The 22,569-nt window shown below is 35.7% G+C and overlaps 2 protein-coding genes across 2 annotated transcripts in view; one reads left to right on the forward strand and one right to left on the reverse strand.

Annotated features, from left to right (window-relative positions):
- Nucleotides 1-415: 415 nt before the first annotated feature.
- On the reverse strand, nucleotides 416-2,176 carry mrps14 (mitochondrial ribosomal protein S14). The gene is made up of 3 exons (XM_004079244.4): nucleotides 2,054-2,176; nucleotides 954-1,118; nucleotides 416-766 (listed from the first exon to the last, which is right to left on the reverse strand). The coding sequence occupies exons 1-3, from the start codon at nucleotides 2,120-2,122 to the stop codon at nucleotides 584-586; spliced, it is 417 nt and encodes a 138-aa protein (XP_004079292.2). The 5' UTR covers nucleotides 2,123-2,176; the 3' UTR covers nucleotides 416-583.
- A 15,240-nt stretch (nucleotides 2,177-17,416) lies between these two features.
- The window catches only part of tnn (tenascin N), a 35,467-nt gene continuing 30,314 nt past the window's right edge, over nucleotides 17,417-22,569 (forward strand). Inside the window, exon 1 of the mRNA XM_004079245.4 lies at nucleotides 17,417-17,560. The gene's annotated coding sequence lies outside the window, so the exon portion shown is untranslated. The remainder of the gene's footprint in view (nucleotides 17,561-22,569) is intronic.

Below are 22,569 nucleotides of genomic sequence, written 5' to 3' on the forward strand. Positions count from 1 at the left end.
TACACAACAGTAAGATATATTTATTTTAAATTTAGCAGATTTTACGTACTGTAAATTACTAGTGGCAATATTTATACTCACGAGTTATTTTTTATTTTATTTTAAAGCAGCTATTTCTATTTAGGGTGAGTATATGACCTGACAACAAAAACATTTAGCAACTTGTATCACTGGGACACTTTATTTATTTTTTTTTAGAAATACCATCATGTTCAAATTAAACACCATAAATTAATCCTTTAATAACACTGTGAAGCTTCAAACAGCCGTGTTGAAAATTACACAGCACATGAATGCTTAATGATGGCTTTAACTTTTCACATCAGTAGATCATTCAGAAGCATTTTTCTCCACAATAAACACAGTGTTTGTGTTTATTACCACCACATAAAAAAGAAGGAAAAAAAAAACAGGACACTTTTGTACAACAATATTTATTATGTTTTGTTTTTTTTTACTCTTAGTCGAGCTTAAATACTCAATATTTGCATTACTTCTTTAAGTTCACACAACATTCTAGAAATCTGCAACCTGCATTGCTTTGTTAACACACAATCTTACAGACGAATCCAATAGACCACATTCACCACCTTGCCCTGAGAATCCCTGACATCTGGTTGTGGTCAGCTAGGTGTCGGAATACAATTCGACTCAGTCGCCACCTCCGCTTCACTCCTCGGGGCCGGGAAGTCATCACACACCTGTTGCGTATCCTCACAGGGCAGCTATCTCTCGGGAGTGCTGCAATTTCTTTGTCTGCTATCTCCTATGAAGACAATTAGACAGGGTTTAGGGATTGTCCGCTACTGGTGTACTTTCAGCTGTTTGACATATATTGTGTGTGCAACTAGAACTTTTGTAAAATCGTGACTCTTTAAATAATAAGAGCATACTGTCAAACTTATGGTGTGGCACAATGAGGAACTAGTTGTAAATAGGAAGCTGGAGCCTACCTGAAGCTCTTTAGGCAGGATAGTATTCTTTCTTAATGCATTGATCCGTAGCCTTTCATCTGCATAATCGAAGGCCATCTGTCTTCTTTTGACGTCCCTCAGCATCCTCCAGTCAACATAATAGCTTCTCATCTGCTCCACAGCTCCCCAGCAGCTTCTTAGTGCCTGCACACAACACACATCAAGTTTCTGACAGGTTTCTCTCCATTTACCACACATTTGCAATCTATTTTCTCTGGTTTTAAGTTTTCACTTGATCTTAGTTCTGTAATGCAAGAGGTGCTTGACAAAATATTGTAAAAGAAGTCTGTTTGCGATCATCAGTTTAAAAATAATTCCTTCTCATTTTGCGGGCTTGAAACAAGTGGTCCAATAATCTCTTTTTTTATTGCTTTGGCACAGTTAAACTAACACTGTTATAGCAGCTTATAGAGTACACCAAAACAAGATAGTAGGTCATGTAAATCGGACCATCTTTAAAAAAACAGTAATGTAAAAGATTAAAAAAATGTAAATGTTTTAGGCTTTTTAAGACCAAGAATATAAAATTTAGTATTACAAATTGACCACTGACAGAGAGAAGTGTATTTGGTTCACTGCTTCATCATTGGTTTAATGAATACAAATATCTCTACTTTTTCCATAAATGTTCTTAACGTGTTTTTTTTAATCATGTTTGTCATAATGTCGGATAAGTCAATGTCGAACCCTGATGCAAACGCAGGCTCTGACTAATTGGTTTATCAGAAATGTAATGAGAGCTGCCTGTACCGTCTGCAGAAAACGCAGCAAAGGGAGAGGTCATAATAATGTCAGTCGATGTTCACAATATGTTAACTTTATACAAAAATGTCAGTCTCTATTCTACAACAGTTTTAAGATAAAGTTACTCTCAATTACTGTCTATCCTCCTCAACACAATTTGAACAGTAAAGGAATTTATTATTAAAGTTAAATTTCGCAGCAATTTTATGTCTCCGAGTTAGCTAACATAGTCCAGGTCAAAAAGAGTTTTTGCACCCTTTATTTGAAACTACATGGGGCGATTTTACAAAAAAAAAAAAAAAACATAGGTCAAAACGTTAATACGTGACCTTTACCTGATTTGGTGAGAAGACTGTAGAATAAACGGCATTTAACCCCAAACATGTTAGCCGGCGGGCCGCCATATTGGTTTAAGAGTGTCCTCTTCACGACGTGAGCAGGATATGACCATGGTGAGGCTGAAAGTGTCGCCACCTAACGACCAGGAGGGCGCACAACAAAAACCAGAGCCGTTGTAATCTTTAAGAATTAAATAACCATGACGGTAAAATATGTCTGAAAAATGCACACTAACCAATAATATGTTCTTAAATTTTTATTGATAGTCATAGCTCAATTTTCAACTATTAAGTTAGGTTTAGTGGGAATATAAAACATATAAAAACATGTTGATTCTACATTTCTTTTTAATGTTTTGAATTGGAAAGCAAGCTTTACTATGATAGAAACTTGTCAAAACACATTTAAACAACACATTTTATGGTGAAGATAAGAAAAAATTACAAGACCAATGTGACAATCCTACCAGTAGGTGGCAGTGTAGCGCTTCTGTTTTCAAACCTTCACAAATCTCAAGTTATTATAATTTTGTAATGAAAAAATGATAAATACATTTCATTAAACTTAAATTCAGCAGTTTCGTATTATTATTATTATTATTGTTATTATTGGTATTATTTGGTATCCAACAGAATCCCAAACATCTGAGCTTCAGCAGGATGCCCAGCTGTTTTAAAACCTTGAAGGGTAAAAAAAAAAAAAATACATGGATGCAGATAAACAACAGAAGCTGATTCTATTAAACAATTCTCGTTATTTTAGAGCCTGTAGGGGATGCGTTCATGGTTAAGTATTAACACATGAGGTTTGGGAGTGCTTCCTCTATAAAAAGGAACATTTTGTGGCTGTAAAAGCTGCAAAGGAATTTGAAAATTGAACAAGAGAAACCAGTTCATCTCTGTTGTCTGCAACTGACTACATTTTACACTTTTCATTGAGGATGTAGCAACGTGTCAAATATTTTTTTTTATTTGGATTTAAATGAAATCTAAATGTCTGACTTAAGTTTGCCATAATGGCAAAAAATATTTTATAAGGAAGTTACTGGTTCTTGAAATGGACAAATATTCTTATTAAAATTAAAAAAATAACGGCATCGTCTAGAATAATATATAGTTTATTTGCTGTTGTTTTGTTCCTCAAGGTCTAGTACTCAGTTCAGACTTTTAAAGGAACTATTTTGGGTTCACCAAGAAGACCAGAAGTTTGTGAAGTTATTCCTTATTATGTAAATATTGAGGACAGCCATGGGTCTTAGATGCATCCCTCAAGGACAGAGAAACAAGAGATTTTCGACAAATTTTCTTAAACCTTTGAAAGCAGGAACTGGGTTTTGCTGTGGTTGATTAAAAGTGTACCTCTCTGCTGCAAGCCTTTCAGCATCCTTGGTTTAAACTTTTGATTTATCCCTATTTTTAAGCCCTATTTGGGTAAACAATCCTTTATCTGATTAAATTCAGCAACAGCATCAGACAAAATACAAAGAACATCTGTACACAGACAGAACAAGCAGCTTTGAGGATGTGTCGTTTGATGCTTTCAAGCATCCCGCTGTGGCTTCAAAACATATGAATGTTCAAAGGAGAACATTTCCCCAAACTGGGACTTCTCAAGGTCCAAGACTAAAGTACCTTGTACTCAAATCTTACACCACAATTGTGCACTGATGTTCCAAGACCTCAGAAAGACGTTTTTACACTAAAGTCACACTATGTCAGACTGGTGTGTTTGTGAGTTCAGCGGAGATTACTCAGACTGCTAACCTCATCTATAAAACTGACAGCAGTCAAGTGAGGACGGTCAGCACCGTGACACCATGTAACTTAGGGTGGAAGGACAGGTCACAAACCACAGCATCTTGCAGAACAGACTAAACAAACAAGTAATGCACAGTTTCACTCTCTCAGAAGATACGTTTACATTCCTCCACACGTGGGGCCAGTTGGCTTCGACAGAGAATGAAATCCAAAGTATATTTTGATCAACAATTACAGCTTCACAGTGGGATATATGATCATGACAACCTTTTCTAAGCAATATAATGAATGTAATTTTCCAGTTTCCATTCCACAGTGATAGCAAATTAACTGAATGGGTTGTGTACTGCACGTGTGCAAAAACACAACATTTAAATGCACGCACTCTCTTAATGATACATTTAAACAGAAATGTAATCATATTAAGTAACCCTTGTGCTACCTTAGATGACCCCACCCTTACATTGACGTGTTCTCCCTACTATGACAAAGGTGGATAAAGGTGGAAAGATTTCATGTAATCCATGGACACCAGTGAAGATCACAAATCATTGAAGAAAAAAGGGTTAGAGCACTGTCTAGTGGGTCTAGATGACCCAACTCCCAATGTTAAAGTGCCTAGGATAGCACAAGGGTTTCAAGGCAGCATGTTCAGCCTTCATGCGGTCTTTCATTCCACTCTTAAAATGCTACCAAAGGAGATAAATATATATTTTCTCTTATCAGATATTAATACTATTTTATGAAATATCACATGGGCAGAAAATGTGCTTGGAACAAAGGTCTGCATATTTTCCTTCTTGTCTAGCAGGAAATTTTGTTAATGAAAAATGAGTTCTTTAATGACTACCATTCTAGAGGTTTCTTAACAGAATATATTTTAGTTTATTGTCCTCTCTGTTCTGTTGGAGTATTACGATTTAGGCCTTCAAATACTGGGTACGAACCTTTTTGACCTGATGGTGCACTGGGAACTTGTCAGCGTAAATCAAGCGCAACTCACATAATCGAACTCCAGCAGCAAAACAGAAGGGCGATATTTATGAAAAATCAACATAGTTTCACTTCGACATCTTAAAAAGAATGTCCTTTCAGCTGGGACCATCTAAGTCATCTGTGAAAGTGAAGCCACATTTACAGTCTTTATGTTGTTCAAATATTAGACACAAGTCTTCACCAGCTGGCAAAACACAAAGTGTTCCTAACATCTCTGTACCACAACTGAAGGAGACATAACAGATCTAATACAGTCTATGATCTGGACTGTATTAGGGGTTGTATAAAAAGGTCACATTTAAGGGAGAAGCAGATGTTTTTGTATGAGTTTACATGTTCAAAAAATACTAACCACCTCCACCATTTTCCAAGACCTCTTTAATTCCAGATGTTAACTTCTAATGAGTCAATTTGGAGCACATAAAAAAACAAAAAAGTACTCTAATTTCAAAAATGCTGGCACTCCATGAAAATCTCCATGAAATCTAAAATTTAACTTAACCCTCAAGCTTCAAAAACAGCAGAAAATTTCCATAAATCTAAATGAAATTTCTATAGATAGACACTTGTGTGTGTTGTGGTCTCTCAGTGTCATGAAAGTATAATATGTTGAAATTCCAGTCTACACAAATGCGGTCATTCCTATGAAATTGGTATCAAATGTGTACAGCTTGTGGTCAAAGAAAAGAGGAAAAAGTGTTACGTGAACCATTTCCTGTATGTCTCTGGCTGAGCTGAGTAAAATAAATAATTCAAGATGTTGTAAATGTCACAAGCAGAGCTAGTTTACAAGACCTAAACAGGCACAGTATTTAGTGGCTGATGTCTCTGGCAAACCTTTATTTAAATGAAAAGAACCAAGCATGTGTGTTTTAATAAATCATCAACAATGAAAGTCTTGTAGCGGCAGAGACTTTTAATCATGGAAAATTCCTACTGTACAATAAAACATAAGAACGGGTCTGCAGAAGGGATGTAAAGTTCTCAAGTGTTTATTTCAACCTTGATGCTCATAATTCTCCAACATGAAACCAAATAAAATATTTTTTGGGGGGAAAAATATCCTATAATGGTATAGAGTGCTAACAGACAAACTAACATGTGAACTCTTTCACCTCTTAGTAATTGCTGTTCCTATACAGCTCATTTAACAGGATCTCTTGACCTAGATGACTCTGTGCTCCCCGTTTTCCATAAGTGTGGAATGTTCTGCTTTCCCTTAGGGTCAGTGGACGAGTTTTCATTTTTATGGTATTTATACAGGTTATGACCCACGTCTTTAACCGTTAAGTCTAGACCGTCAACTGAGGGTTTTAAAACACCTAACTAGAGATTATCTTCTGATGTGTTGCAATAGGGAGTAACTTTGTAAAATACTAAAACCTTTAAGAAAAAAAATCTCTTATTTCCATAAAAAATCCGTTTTAGGTACAAGCAAAAGCTGGGGTTGAGAAGTGAAATCGGAAAAGGCAACCTCTTTATTACTGACGTCCTGAAATCTAGATATATTACAACACCAATTCTGTCCTTTTTATTTTGATCAAATTGCACCGTTGTAGATTTGTATTGATGTACAGTTACAATACTGACATAGACATCAGAGCAGTTGCCAAAGTTCTCACAGAGGTTTTATCTATTGTAAAAGTCTTCCCGGTGGTCTTTAAATTATAATTATGCTGTTTTTAGGTAAAATCAAAAAACTGTGTTGTTTTCTAGGACGTAGTTTCTGCAGAGCAGCAGTAGTTTATTTGAAATTTGTCTCTCAGTTGTGGGTGGGACTGTTAGCAAGAAGTAAGCCCACACTTATATGCCATCATCTCTTTGTTTACACTCTCTCCTGCTATAGCTTACAGCCCCTTACAACCACAAGCTAACATTACAGGTGCAACAAAAAACTCGAGCAATACCGAATTCAACCATCCGTATAGTGTGGAGCCCAATGGCAGCTCAGATTAGGAAAACAAAAACATACATGGATTTTATTTGTCTGCAAGTTGATCATTTTATGTACGATGAACCTTAAAAAACAGCATTTTTCATCTGCTCTTGATACACAATTTAAGTAAAGAAACAACCAGAAGGCAGTTTTAATCTGAATTTTCTTCACATGTTTTCTCCATCATGAAAAGAAGGCTACAAAAACATGTTAAAAATGCTAAAAACACTTAGTGGAAGTGGGTCTTTAACATTACAATTTATTTATGAAAATCCGCTTTGGTACATCTGTAAGTTTGCAGAACCTTGCTGAGAGGAGCTTTTTAATTTAGTTTTTTCTTCAGGTTCAAGCCCGTCAACTTTTCTGTTGGAAAATGTTTTATGCGTTAAAGAGACAGTTTGTTTGTGTAATGGAACGTTTTGATGTTTACATTTGTCGTTCTATTTTTTTTCAAGAATAAAAGAACAACCATGGAAAACCATTCCATTTATTCAATTGACTTTGTATTTTGATGCTGAAACCACTGTGATGGTGGAGGACCGAACAGTATGTTCAAGTAATGAGATTTAAATGCAAATAAGATTAGTTATTTTGGTAAAGATAGAGAAAAATTATTGTTGCGGCTCGAGGGAGCGGGGCGCTCTGCCACATCTGTGTTTACGCTTTGTTGCAGGACCACCAATGCAGTAGGAAGTGCAGTCTGCATGATTTGAAAACAAATCTTTCTCAAGCATATTTTGTAGTGCTGATTGCAAAGCTAAAATTGTTTCCTTTTTGGAAACACACACCAACAAGTTTTATATGTGTCTGATTTGCCTTGAATGTGGGAAGAGGAATATTTGGCCCTGGCTTTATTTATCCCTGTCACTCACTGTGTAACAGAGTACGTTTGTTTTCCAAAATAAATCCCAAAGGTCTGGACCTGTCTGTCAGAGGCTCCTAACCTTGTTCTTACTGTCAGCTAAAATAAATACTGTACTCTACACAGGGGTGATTTGTCAGTCTTTTAGGGTCTTTACTGATCTTCATCGCAGTAATAAGGAAGAGAGAGTTCAACCTATGAGTGATCATTTAACAAGGAAAGGTCCCCTTTTAAACATCATTGTTCTGTACTTTATCTATCTTTAGCTGCTTTTACTTGTCTTCAACTCTGAGATTGCCCAACCACACAAAATCTTAATAACGTTTTCTTCCAGTTAGTCTTCATAATTTAAGCCTGACACAAAAGAACCAGAGGAATAATACTAAAGGAGAAACAGTTTTTACATTGACTTCTAAGATAATGACCAAAACAGAGCAAGTGAGGGAATTTCAGATCTGGAATATTCCATCCATCAATTGTTTATTACCACCAGTGTGTGAATGTGTGAGTGAATGTGAATGTGTGTGTGACTGGGTGAATGGGTCTGTGACTGTAAAGTGCTTTGTCCTTGTAGGAAGAAAGGCGCTTTATAAGTATACGCCATTTACCATTTTTATCAGTATCAAGCTAATATAAGTATTTATTAAAGTCCTACTCCAATCAGCTTTCGAGCTATTTTAGAAAGGCTCCAAGTGGTCTTTGAACTATGATTTTGCAGTTTTTGGCCAAAATCAATCTGTTTACCGCCCCTTACAACCACAACCTAACATGACTGGTGCAACGAAAATGGTGAGCAATATTGGAGCGATCCAGCCGTACAGTTTCTGAGCCAGATTCAAGCTCAGATGAGGAAAGCAAAGACATACATGGATCTAGTTGTCTGCAAGTAGAGGCATCAGAATGGAGCAGAGCAGGGATCTTGAGGCTTGCCAATTGTAGCTTCTTGGTCATAACTACAAGGTCTTTCAAACAGCATTTGAAACAATTTGAATAAAGACATACTCAAAAATGCAATTTTAAGCTTAATTGTCTCTATTTTTGTCCCCCATCATTAGAAAAATGCCACAAAAACATGGTTCTCGTCAGTTTGGGTCTTTGAACCTTCCTAATATTAATCAAAACTTCATTGTGGAGAAATTATGGAGAGCCTTAGTGCTAATGTCAACACAAAATGACAAAGTTCTTTTGTTATCTAGTCATTAATAATGAGTGAACCCTTAAACCCTTAAAGATAGAATTACTCAGAGGGCAAATTAGTCGTTTGTTTTATCTTATCTTCTCACTTTCACTTCACTACATGCTGTCTTTCTAACAGAAGCCATGTTTAAATTATTTTTACACCAAAAATATGAGTAAATAGAAGAAATGCTGTTTTCTGTGTTTGGCAATCAATACAAAAAGATGTGCTTTCTGTTTATTAGGAGAAGTATCAAGTGCATATGTGCCGACAAGCAGCTCTTACGTGCAAATATGGCATCATTAAAGAAGACCAAACATAAAACAAGCTCTGAGGAAGCATTTACAGCCAAACTTTCATGTGGCATTCATTTGTTTTCCCTGACATCACTTAGGCTTTATCTGCACTGCTGCCTGTAATCTGATGTGCTTTCTGCCAAAGTCTCACAGGCTCCTTTTACTCTGGAAGATAATATAACAGCCTGCAAGCCTTTTTTCAGCGATAAACATGTAGAATGTGTTAAATAAAGCACTAACTGCCTTTCCTTTGGTAGGATCTTGTAATTTTGATTTAAATAGCAGAAAAAAAAGTTTTGCGCTTCATGTCAGAGCTAATATATAATTTAAATGATACCTTTTCTTTTGCCACTTAAAAAAAAAGTTAGGAATAAGATGGTGTCATCAAATCTCATTTTTACACATATTTCCCATGTTAGGTAGCTATAGGTTTTGTTTAGATTTATTTTAGTTCCTGTTTCACTGACTCAAATCAACCTTTTCAATCAGTAGTTTCCAGATCCACAAGAAAGCACGTAATCCAAGATGTTTGAGTTGCCACTGCCACAGTTAGCCTTTGCATGATTGAATGTAGCATACAGTTCAAAGGGGATCTTAATGGACTTCTTGTATATTTACCTTGTGAAGCCAATGAGGGTTTAGGTTTATATTACTGAGGGTAGTTGTTTAAAAAGCATAGCCTTGCAGTTGGTAGAAATGTCTGATTGTTACCAAATGTATTTACAAAGAAGTGAGCAGTAGTTTCAGGAGTCATTCATTGTACATTCACTGGCCTTTTTAAAAGTTACACCTGTACAGCCTGAATCCACTGGGTGTGAAAACAATTTAAACAATATCACATCTTATTTTAGTTGTTTTATTTGTTTGTTTTTTGTTCAAATAGTCAGAGAAGTATTCTTAAATTGTTTATTTTAAAAATACTTCTGAGGTATATTGCTTCTAATTAAATAATTTTATATTGTCATATTATGGAACAACTTGAGTTTTTTTTCCATCTTAATGCTATTTATTTTTTGTACTTATTTATTTTAAAATGAAATGGATTAAAATTTTCATTTTATTCTTGGGCAATTTCTGATGATTAGTTGAAGAAGTTGGGGGATTTGATTATTATAATAATTTTTTAACTTGCAAAGCAAATGGTTTTACATCAAATTGTTCAATTAATAAACTTGTAATTGAATATTTGATTAAGGAGATGGTGTTATACCAAAAAAAAAAATCTTTAATTGTAATTGTTTTATTTCACTAGTCTACTAGAAACTGGTTATATTTCTTGTTTTCTTTTAATCCAACTTGATTGCATAAAAAAACTGCTGCTAGCAACCATGTTAACAGAATTTTAAGGTGTTCAAGCAGTCATTTACGGTTAAAGTCTCACTCCAATCCTCTTTTATCAATTTTAAAAGCCTTCCCAGTGGTCTTTTTTATTATGATTATGCCATTGTTGACCATTGTTGACCAAACTATGTTGTTTACTAGGACATAGTTTCTGCAAAGCAGCAGTAGTTCATTTGAAATTCACTTCTGAGTTGTGGGAACACTGTTGGCGTGTTCCAATCATCCGTCCATTTACACTCTCTCCCCCTAGCGCACAGCCCCTTCCAACCCAACATTACCGGTGAGACAAAAGTGGCGAGCATTATTGGAGCTATCCAGCCGTACACTTTTCAGCCACACACCAGTTCAGATGAGGAAAACCAAAATGCAAATGAATCTTTTTGTCTACAAGTGGATGCATCAGAATGGAGAATGCGGCCTGTCAATTGTAACATCTACAACACTGCTGCAAGCTTTTTTTTTTTTTTTATGTCTTTATGTCTTAATGCTTATTCATGTTTTACTCTGATAATTTCTTATTCATGTTTTATTCTGTTTTTCTTATTTTTAACCTTGTACAACGACCTGGATGACCTGAAAGGCGGTTGAAATAAAATGTATTATTATTACATTATTATTGCAATGATCTGTTCAGATTGATCGAGTGGTACTTATCTTAGATATGATTATGAGACAAATATAATTACAGAAAAAAGTAATACTTCGCTATCTTTAAAAGTGTATTAATTTGAATAGAGACCAGATTTTTATGTAGAAATATGTTTGCCCTTATTAAATGAGCATAGATGACTATCTTTTGTTTTAATGTATTATATTAAAGTCAGTCCTTGTTGCGGCAGCCTCAAACAAAAGGAAAAACTAAACAAAATGGAAATTGCAAATACTTTTCAGACTTTGCGATTTTTTTTTCTGTTTTAGAAAATATTCTTCTCTTTAGTTGTGATTCCATTTGACTTGTTTAAGCCATAGATCTGTGAATAGCATACAAGATATCCAGAGTGCAGCTGGAAGACTGCTAAAAAGATGTCCTTAGGGTTTCACATACTTCAGAACTGCCTTTCATTTTTGCACTGACTCTGCCTCTGGTTAAGAGTCCTCTTTAAAGTCTTTATTTCTACACTCAGATCCTGTGATTCTTAGGCTGTTGCTCTAAACCTCGGAGCCCTTTGCTATTATATTTGTGCTGTGGACACCATCAAAAGCGACAACTCCAAACACCCAATCATTATCCTCTTGTCACAACAAGTTTGTGTTGCGTTTTACTTTTGTTGGTATCCGTCCTCATCTGTTTGTGTACATGTAAATTTTGTGTGCATGTTTGTGTCTCAGAAGACCCATCCTGTGACAAATTCTCCTGGCATTGAAGTCTGAGTGCAGTTTTGAACATTGTTGTATGTTTATCTGCATAAAGGAGAAACTCTTTTCAAGTGCTTCTTCACTGCAAAGGCAAGCATTGTTTTAGCGTTGAGTCAAATGTTGTCATGGAGGTTGTGACTGGATTGGAAAGAAATACACTCATTCTTTACTGAAAAGATCAAGAACACACGCATAAAACAATTTTTAAAAGCTGAAGTAATCACCAGAAAATACATCACCACTTCAAAAAATGTAACTCTCAGAAATTGGCCTTTTCAAACGTCTTCTTTTTATTGCTTTGTCAAATTATGCTAATATTTCTTCTACATAAAAAATAAATAAATAAAGAATTTCTTTAGATCCTTATCTCATTGTGATCAAAACTTGACTGAAAAACCCCAAACTAGGTCCATATTTTCTCCCCCGTAGTGCATTATCATTCCACTAGAGGCAGTAGAAGGACTTTTTCCTCCACATTTCTAAATGCTCGCCTTCATTAAATCTCAAAAACACTTTTGGCAGAAAAAGTTTAGCAAATTTTCAAAACTGTATGGTGAGAATGACCCATCAACTGTTATCTTTAAATGATTACTTGCTGTGTTGAAAGAAAGCCACTGTATCATAGTTAATTCTTTATACAGTTACACTAAAATGTGTGCGTCAAGTTAAAGACAGCAGGTAAATGCGTTTTTCCCCTTGAACACTCATGTTAATACTTTTACATCTTAAACTAACATTGTTGTACTCAAAGCTTACCAAATCACCTAACGTGTCATAAATAACATTAACTATTTCTCAAAATAAAATGTTATTGCAATTTTGTTTTTGTGGATTTCATCAAAGGCTTTAAAGAGCACATTAATTCCAAAGGAAAATACATAAATTATTATCTGTCAATTCTTTGATGTAGTGCGCTTTACAGGGTTAAGGTTGTTTGTAATAAGTAACCCAATAATTGTAACTATTTTTATTTTTAATATTTTATATCAATTTTTTAAATGAATAATCATTACAGTAATCATGATACATTCATACATTGCAGTTAAATTCTGATAATAAACAAACAAAACAATCTGGGAGAATGAGTGAAAGCAATATTTCCTCTTAAAATCCATGTATGTTTGGTTGGAGTGATCAGTCTCATAAAACACAGAGACTGAAGTAACTTTACTGTTGTGGTTAAAAGCAATAGTTTTCTTTTTCCTTATGAAAACTTTGAAGCAATAGACATCAATCTAAACTGACAGATTCAACATGATGTTATTAGTGCATTTTTGTTAAAAACAAGCTATATTAAGAGGATGAAGCAGCGGGAATCCTTTAGCAGTACTGACCTTTAGAAAAAAAGTGCCAGGACTTGCATTTTTGTGTTAAAAAGGAAGAAAAAAATCCAAAGAAACAAAACATGGAAGGTGTAAACTGCTGCTGTTGCTTTTTCAGCAAAGCAGAAACAGAGAAGAAATAAATAATAAAAAGATAAATCACCTTGTCTGTGTGTGTGGGCTCCTTCAATAAAAGCTCAAAGGTTGTCCTTTACCCCTGAGGAAGGAAGCAAGGCATGGACATGTATGGCTTTAAAGTAAACATGATATAAAGTTTACCCTGCTGTGAAGAGCTTGGTCATATCTGTGTGAGGTAGGTTTCCCAGCATGGGATAAAACACACATGGAAGGAAACGGTCAAATTTTCCTTAAAATATGGCACTTTGCATGACGTCCTTTCTCACTGTCCCATAAATGCAAATGTTATCCTCTCTAGCACAAGTTCCCACTGCAGCAGGAATTGACTTTCATGTATAGAATCTCTGTGTTTGCTTCAGGATTTTTCTATTGTTAATTTTTTTTAAGAAAGAAATGTTTAAAATGACTGAACATAGCTACAGAATGCAACATTTAAAGACTAGGAGACCAGAAAATCACTGCTTTGATGTCAATGTGCTCTTCAATTATCCAACAGTGGTACCAAGCCAAATTCTGTTAAAAAACGTATTGTTTGTTAACAAGAGGCAAAACGTATTCTGCATAAACAATTGAATGTTTTGTGAAGATATCTGTAAGATACATTTGAAGTCACAGTCAGCAGCCAGGAAGCAAAACTGAAGCTTAGGAAACATAGAAAGGCACACAAGAAAAAAAAAGCACAAAGTTAAATGACAGATTCTAAGGTTAAGCCAGGAAAAAAGTTAGAATGGTTTGGAAAAAATCCTCCTTTCTGGTTAAAATAGTTTTGTGAACTCAACAGATTTGTTTTATTTAATTTATTTGATGAAAGTTCAAACTTTGATTAATAATATAATAATAAATTTTATAAAACAATATAATGTGATACTTATATTATTGTGTGGTAAGTATATCCAGGGGTCTGCAACCCTCAACACTTAAAGGACCGTTCAGGTCCATGTTTTACTGACAACAACCCAAATAGGAGCCACAAAGTCCAACTTTGTGGCTTCACCCTATAAAGAAAGAAGACACTGATTTGTATTTATGTGACTGTAACTATTATGATAAATATCAATCAACTATTTTTTTGTATAAATAAAATATTAACATGGATAATTAATTTTTCAATGCAATACAGTTTATAACTTTTGACAGAGGTTCACATGACTTCCTTCCAAAATAAGGCACCCTGTACATAAAGTCATCTCAATGCAGCAAATGTACAGTCTGATGTCCGCAGTGATCAAAAAATATATAAATACAGTTTTCTTTATTGTATTCATCTCAACCAGAAATTTGTAAATCAAACTAAACTAAAATTAAACCAGAGCTTATTGGGAGATCCTTACTGCTTTTTTGGACCACATGACACGAATAAAACCCTTGAATAATAATAGTTCAATTATTGAACTATTGACAGACTGCCTAAAAATCCACTGCGGCTTATGCATGATTTTGGTAAACTACAAAGTCCTACTGCAAAATGGATTATTGGAGCATTATGGGTAATGTAGTTAGTTGTCTGGTGGAATGACACATATTGTGCCTCATCAGTTTGTGAATGAGTTGAATGTTTGACTTTTCTGACTGCTCATTTTGCTTAACGTATACTACAAAAAATGTTCCTTTTTAAAATTAAAATTTCATTTTTCACTCTTTAGAGCCACAAAAGAGGAGTTTCAGGTTACCCCTGGACCCCTGGACTATATTTATATCCAGTTCTTGATCTGCAGTGATGGGTAAAAACAGGAACAACTTATCCCATTTTTTTTTCCATTGGGCTAAACATTTTCCAAAAGGGACACAAAGGAATTATTCCTGTTTAATTTATGAGCAACTGCAGTGAAGCAAAGGAAAGTTCTCAATGATGACTTAGATATTTTGTTGTTTCACACAAACAAACAAAACAAACATGTAGTGAAAGTTTCTTCCATGATTTCTTTAAAAGATCAACCGTAAAAGTAAAGCATGACCAAAAGAACAAGTCATAATCATAAAAGCAGTTTGTATGTATTGGGAATAATTCATCAGTCCTATTTTTGGCATTGAATCAAATTTGGGTAATTTTTTCTACCGTGTAGAAAACTAACATTTTCTTTCTGTAGATTTCCTGTCCCTAATGGCACTGCAGCTTCAGCTTTGTAGATAAAAGCGCCTTTCATGATTAAAAAGAAGTTGAAGGGAACTCAATTAATCAATGCAGCCTTTATTTTTAATGTACAGTTTAATTCAAAGCGTTCCAGTTTTATGGATCTGATGGACCATATTTGGATCGAAACAACAACAAGAAACCTGATGAAAGTAATAAAACTGGAGCTAACACTCAGTACCTTTATGTTTTTACAGTTACACCTGATGGTTCCGAACTGAATAAAATGTTATCATTTACCATTACATCTATTCTAGGAGATAAGTTTGTTTAAAATGTACCTTAAAAAAGTCATAGATGTATTTTTCTTAAATAAAACAATTGTCTTCAGATTGTTGCCAATGCTGTTTTTCCCCACATTTCACTAAAAAAAAAGGTCTCTAGAACCTTTGGCAAGTTCTATTCTTCTTCTGGCTCCACAAGTCATTTGCAGCCAAATTTAATGGATTCTTCCTTCACCCATGCCCCATCAACCCACATTTCATGAATGTGATAGTAAATGTCACAATTGTTTTGCTGAAAAGAATCCAATAGCAACTAACTCTCATCCAAAGAGCAGGACCAGACCACAGCTCCTGGAAACATGACAAAATAACACAGCTGCTGGAAATATTTAAACCCTCAGGAGATTTAGAATTGACCTAAACATGCATACATGCACACACACACACAATCTCAACACTCAGATTCGTTCTTTTTTATGCAACCTTGTTGAATTATTTATAAAATCAGCAAAACTATATTATACTAAAAAGGCTAATGGTGTAAAAGGAGCAATGTCAATTGAATCAGATGCAAAAAGGTTCTGTAGAGAATGCAAATTGTTGTTTGGAGCAGAACAAGAGCTGAAAGCACAACAGGATAAAAAGTAAAAAAAAAAAAGGTTTTGTTTTAAGTCTTACATTTAAAACACAAATTTCTGTTTACAGTGTTATATCTGCTCTCTGCATCAGTACTTTCTGTAGGTTTGTTCATCCATAAGTGTTTTTATTGAAGACCTTCTATGTGTTTTGAACAATACTTTTTTCTTGTGGTGAGTACTGGATGGTCAGTGGAGCAACTGGAGCAAAAGCAGAAGCACACCTGAACCCTCAGCTTGAGATCCACCGTTTACCACACAGTTCAGAAGAAAATCTGAAACCAGGTACATATTACCAGAAAGTGTCTGTCAGCATAAACCATCGCAGTCTGGGGTTTTTCTGCATCGTTTATGGAAAAAGTTAAAACCCTTCTACACTGCATATTTGATTCTTTACCAGAAACCGTCAAAAAAGAAAACATTTGTTCAATGACTGTTAAGAGATCACAAAGTGAGAGGGAATGGTTTCTAAGATTGCGGTTTCTCTGGCACCTTGAAGGATTTAACTGTGTTTTCACATAACTTTCAGCGGGGCTAATTTCACAAAAAAATTACGCAAGGAACATTTTCTAAGAACTAATGGCCAAAACAAATCAAGACTAGCTGGCTGTTTTTGTTGCCAGTCGTCAGAACATTGAAGGCTCCAAAGTTTATCAGATGCTACTTCCTAGAATTAAGCCAGTTTGCCAGGTTTTCTGTGTTCCTTTTTATTTATTTATTTATTTATTTATTTATTTATTTATTTATTTATTTATTTATTTATTTATTTATTTATTTATTTATTTATTTATTTATTTTTATTTTGCACTTTTCAAACCTGGTTGCCAAATATAATACTGTCTTTGTACATTTCATTCTTAACCAACCTTGTGGCTGTTGTTACTTCCTCTGCTGTGGACCCTGGTCCTTAATCCTTTAATTTTGTTGAAAGACACAATCACATCATCGTCTACCTCATCCACTACTGTATCTAACTGCATTTTAAGAGAAACTAAAACTCTTGTGAAATTTTTCACAATACCTGTCTAAATTAAAATGTTTAAAAAACTAAATAAAATGAACCATGCACTCTAAGATGTGCAACAACTTTAAAGAAAAAGGAGCAGAAACACTCCCAGTTTGCCCATTGGTCTAGATCCATTTGGGGAGACTGAAACACTTCAAGAAGGAGGGAGGGAGAAGAAAAGTCACCAACAGCTTGGGGATCTTTGAATCACTTGCTTTGACCTGTCAACAGGTGGCAGAAGGAGAGGTTTGGGGAGTGCTGTTCAGTCCTTCTGAGAGAAGAAAGGAATAACTTGAAGGAGAAAGCAAAAAAAAAAAACCTCAAGGGTAAGCTGCTTAATTGGTCTTTTATTCTTTCTATTTGGTTAAAAAACTAAAATGAAATCTACAGTTTCTTAAAGCTTCTTGATAGGTCTGTAAGAGATTTTGTGTTCGAATTATCTATTTACCTTTACCCATACTGCCTCCTAAAAAAAAATAAATCAAAATGGGAGTTCTGTCTGTCTGTCTGTCTGTCTGTCTGCCCGCCTGCCTGTCTGTCTGTCTGTCTGTCTGTCTGTCTGTCTGTCTGTCTGCCTGCCTGCCTGCCTGCCTGCCTGCCTGTCTGTCTGTCTGTCTGTCTGCCTGCCTGCCTGCCTGCCTGCCTGCCTGTCTGTCTGTCTGTCTGTCTGTCTGTCTGTCTGTCTGTCTGTCTGCCTGCCTGCCTGCCTGCCTGCCTGTCTGTCTGTCTGTAATAAAAAATAAAAATCAAATGATTCAATAAATCAGTACAAATATGATATAAAAACATTGCATACTTTGCATTAGGGTTTGGGTTTTTTGGAAGGACTGTAAGAGTATTAAATAAATCAACATTATTATTTTCCCAAAGTAGTAACGGTGACAGCATTTGTTGAAGCCCATCACTCATGACTCATACATCAAATGAATAGCTCCATTGTGCTGTGGATAATCTTCTATTATCTGTCAACAAAGACACGGGTATTCATTTCCCTTTGTGATAATAACCCAAATGTTTACAATAATTTTGTGCCGGGGATGATAGATACTCTCTCAGGGCTTTCGATCCGGGAGATTTACCTTTAAGGCTACTGTGCTGGCTCCGGAGATACACAGAAGCTTTCAGAAAATAGGCTGCAGATGTGGGCCTTCAGCCATGCAAAATGTCAGAGGGGAGAGCAGGCGGAGAAAAAAGGACAAAGACAAGGCTATAACCCTAAGTGGGTGGCTTATAAAAGGTGGTCAGGTTGTATCATTTGACTGCTTTCTCTTTGGATGGTGTATTTTTTTGATCAGCTGTGATCAGTTGATTCAAGATAACCTCTTCCCACGTGAATAAAGCTGGAAATATTTCAATTTTCTCAGTGCTTATCCACAGCATGTATAGGCTTTTAGGTGCTTCATAAATTTGTTTTTGTTGCACATCCTTTCTAAATAGAAGAAGCCCCTCACGGCTCTAATTCCAGGTTTCTCCTGAGGTCCTCTTGTGGTTTTTGAGGCAGCAGGAGGCAGACGAAATCATGAAGTTAAGAGGTCTGCTCTCACACAGTAATTGCTCTCAGATGCATTTTATCATTTAACTTTCCACATTCTGTTTGCAAGCTGCAAGCTGTTTTGCAAAAGAAAAGGGGAAGAGCGTCTCTCTCATAAGAGCATGAATGACCTGACTACATCTGACCTCCTTGCCTGTTGGTTCATTCCAGAGAGATTGGTCCCCAGGTGAAACCTGGTGAAAAGTCAACCTTGTGAGGCTTCACGACTCTCTGAAGAGGAAACAGAAGCATTTTTATTCTGCATCCTCTTTTTAATTGTACCAGGAGTTTCAGGTTAATTATTTTAGAAGACTTATTTTTGCAGTCTTCCCTTTCTTCTTTTATGTGTCAACAAGCATTTTTGTTGCTTTAACATTTACTAAATATCCCCAGGAGTAAGTTTTTTTATTTTTATTTTTACAGCATGTTGAAGTTTACTCACTTCCACCTAAAAAAACAGACAGAAATCTAATCTGGTAGGGTTGCCTTCTCACGGAGAGCCTTTCTGTGGTCCTGCTGTGAGTTCAAGCTGTAAAGAGATGAGCGACAGTCATGTGCGTTTTCCTTGTTAACGTGGAGGACACTAAAACCAAACATGTGTTCAACAGTTTTATGATAGTTAAAATGCACTGCATCCAAAATATGCACCCTACTGAGAACTGTATCAGCCTGGTGCAAATGTCAAGTATGTCCTTGAGTCACCTGTCATTTTCATACACGTCTTGTCCCTTTTGTGGAATTAAAGTAAAATAAAAAGGTGTTGTGGAGCAGAAACTGTTGTATTAGATAAGGTGGGATGTATCTGTATTAGAAAACAAAAATGACATGTTTTAGAAAGACATCTGACTGCATTTAAGTAAATGACTCAGTTTCTATCTGGGAATGGTGGTGTTGGACCCTATATGCTGAAGACCGGGCATGGTGGCAGAAACCAAACTCTAACATGACAAAACCCAGGGCGTAACAAAAGAGTGACAAAGCAGAGCAGAACAGATGACCTGACAAGGAAGAACTGAAAACCAGACACTCAAATAGACTGAGGGTAGTGAACTGAAATGAATGCAGCTGTGAATCATGACACACCTGAAACTGCTGTGATTGAGGGACAATTCGAAACAGAACAAGACCAAAAACCATAAAATAACCAGACCAAGTTCACAATCCTTACATAAACAACATATAAAGCAAGTATTGTGGAGTAGATGAGATGCAGTCAAGTCATACAGATTTTCTCTTTTTTCAACCCCCCCTGAATCCTGTGCACTGCGCACAGGAGTTAGTGCTGCTCAAGTGATGAGTCTGCACGCTTTGCAAGCTCCTAAGAGCTTCACCACACACACCACAATCGTACTTTCCATTTTAATGGCGTCCCCTTAAGGTGGCTGCAGAGTCTCAAGCACTCCTCTCTACAACCTTTCACAGGAACAGACAACCCAAAAACCTACAGCACCCCTATAGCTCAATCTCCTGTTCTGGTGCATGTGACTAAGGTTTAACGCCATTACTCTGATTGACAAATAAAATGGTTTCTCTTTGTTGTTTTTACTCTGTGGCACATAGTTTTAGACACTCTAGTTATTGTTTTGTCTCTTCTATAAACATTTCTCGTGCTACTGATTAAATGAGATTTGGAGACATTTCTAAAGACGGAACCTCAACCTCAAGATACTGTAGGTGGACCTCAACAAATCATTAAGTAAGACAGAAAATGTGGTTTTAAAATGAGCACATACAGTTCAGACCAACAGTTTGGACACACCTTCCCATTCATTTGAATGAGAAGGTGTGTCCAAACTTTTGGTCTGTACTGTAGGTTTTGCAATGCATCTATATCCGTGTTTGTTTAGCCCTTGTGCTATCTTAAGCACTTTCACATTGGGAATGAGGTCATCGAGACCCCCCCCCCACAAGACAGTGCGCTGAACCTTTTTCTTCAATGATTTGTGATCTTCACTGGTGTCCATGGATTACATGAAATCCTCTCCACCTTTGTCCACCTTTGTCATGGTAGGGAGAACACGTCAATGGTCATCTTGACCCCATAGGATAGGGTTACTATGGAACGAGGTCTATCATGCATTTTTATTTACATCTTGAATGAGAGCTAACAAGTGAGGTTGTGTTCCGGTTCCGGGTTATACAGCATATGAATGACTTTTAAAAGTAACATAATTTGCATATATTTCAGATGCTGCATTTGCCATGTTGATTTCTAAAATAGTTATTTTTGACGTAGTACTTAAGTAATTCATCTTTGGCATGTGCTTTATTGATACCTTATGATTATTAATTCTGTCTGATAAAACCTAGGAACCGGATATTGATAAATCATGTAATAAAATGGTTATAGTATAACGGGGTGGGATTATATAAGTTAGCTTCCTTCCACTCCCTTTCAAGCAATATTTATTAATTATGTCTAATTACCCTAAGTTTGATTAGTTACTGTATGAATGTATAACTGATGATTATATTGCTTTTGTGTATTATTTCTATTTGATTGCTTGAAATAAATCATTTCAAATCAAAAAAAATTTTCAAATCAAGACATTTGTTTATGAATAAATAAAGAATGATAATCAGGCCCACACATGGACATGTCCAAAAGAATTTCGGCACACACGGCTGCTCCTTTTGTGCCTAAAGTTATACTACAGATACAGAGCCAGAGGATATTCATTAGCAATGCTGGAAACCTGACAATTACTTAGAAAATGATCTGATGATAACTTGCAATATTAAAAAAAAAATTGACAAGGAGAAATGGAGATTCGCATGAAGCACCTTGATGAACATTGGCATTTTAAACTGCAATTGCGTCTGTCCATCTGGCTAACTGCCAAACAACATAGGGCAGTCTTTCCATCAATCCTTTTACCACATTCACTCTCAATCACTCACTTAATCCATCGTGTTTCCCCATTTAATTGTCCTTGCTGTCTTTCCCGTTTCCTTCTCATGATGTCTCTTAACTTGATCACTTATTTACTTGCAATACTCTTTAAGAAATAATAAAAAAAACTGCTGAAACAGAAACTCCAAAGAGACTATCTCTTTGGGGAAAATGTAAGAATTTATGGCAGATGGAAGAGCTTATGTGTTGATTTGCAAGCCTTTTACAATCTTTACCTCTTACTCCACCCTTAACTTTTCCAGCTGTTTTATTGGATAAGCACATGTTCTGAACATTTAATTTAAAAAGTACAGAAAGAATATGAAATAATTCATAAGTAAGATTTACCCAAAACACTGAGCCTAAAATTATTTTTTTCCATTTTATGGGCATCTTTGAGCTTTTAAAACTATAAAAAAAAAATAAAAAAAACGCGAGCAGCAGCAGTGACATCAGGATCTTACTGCATTGCTTTTTTAAATTTTACCCCAGAAAAATTAATTCAAATCAGAGACCAGAGGAACTTTTTGAAGCTGAAAAAGGGCATGCTATTTTGACAGCATGCAATTTGGTTTCTTGGAGAAAACCGCCGCAGATTGGGGTTCAGATGACATCACTACCATTAGATACAGTGACATCATCAGTACAGCGGAAAAAACTGCGTTTTTGCTGTTTTAAAATGCCTGACTGAAGAGTGCTCCATAGTTTAGCGTAGAAAGATTGAAGGATTGATAAATATCTGTTGCCAAGCACCAACACTTGCAAACTAAACTATGCAAATATGTGAACCCAACAGTAAAAGTTTTCTTTGATTAAATAAACACTGTGTGCCTCGCTGAATCTGTGTGAACTCCTGCATAGTCTGCACAATATTTCTGTCCTCACGTCTTAAATAAGAAAACAGACAGAAC

The sequence above is a fragment of the Oryzias latipes genome, chromosome 17 (genome assembly GCF_002234675.1).
Source record: "Oryzias latipes chromosome 17, ASM223467v1".
NCBI classification, from domain to species: Eukaryota; Metazoa; Chordata; class Actinopteri; order Beloniformes; family Adrianichthyidae; genus Oryzias; species Oryzias latipes.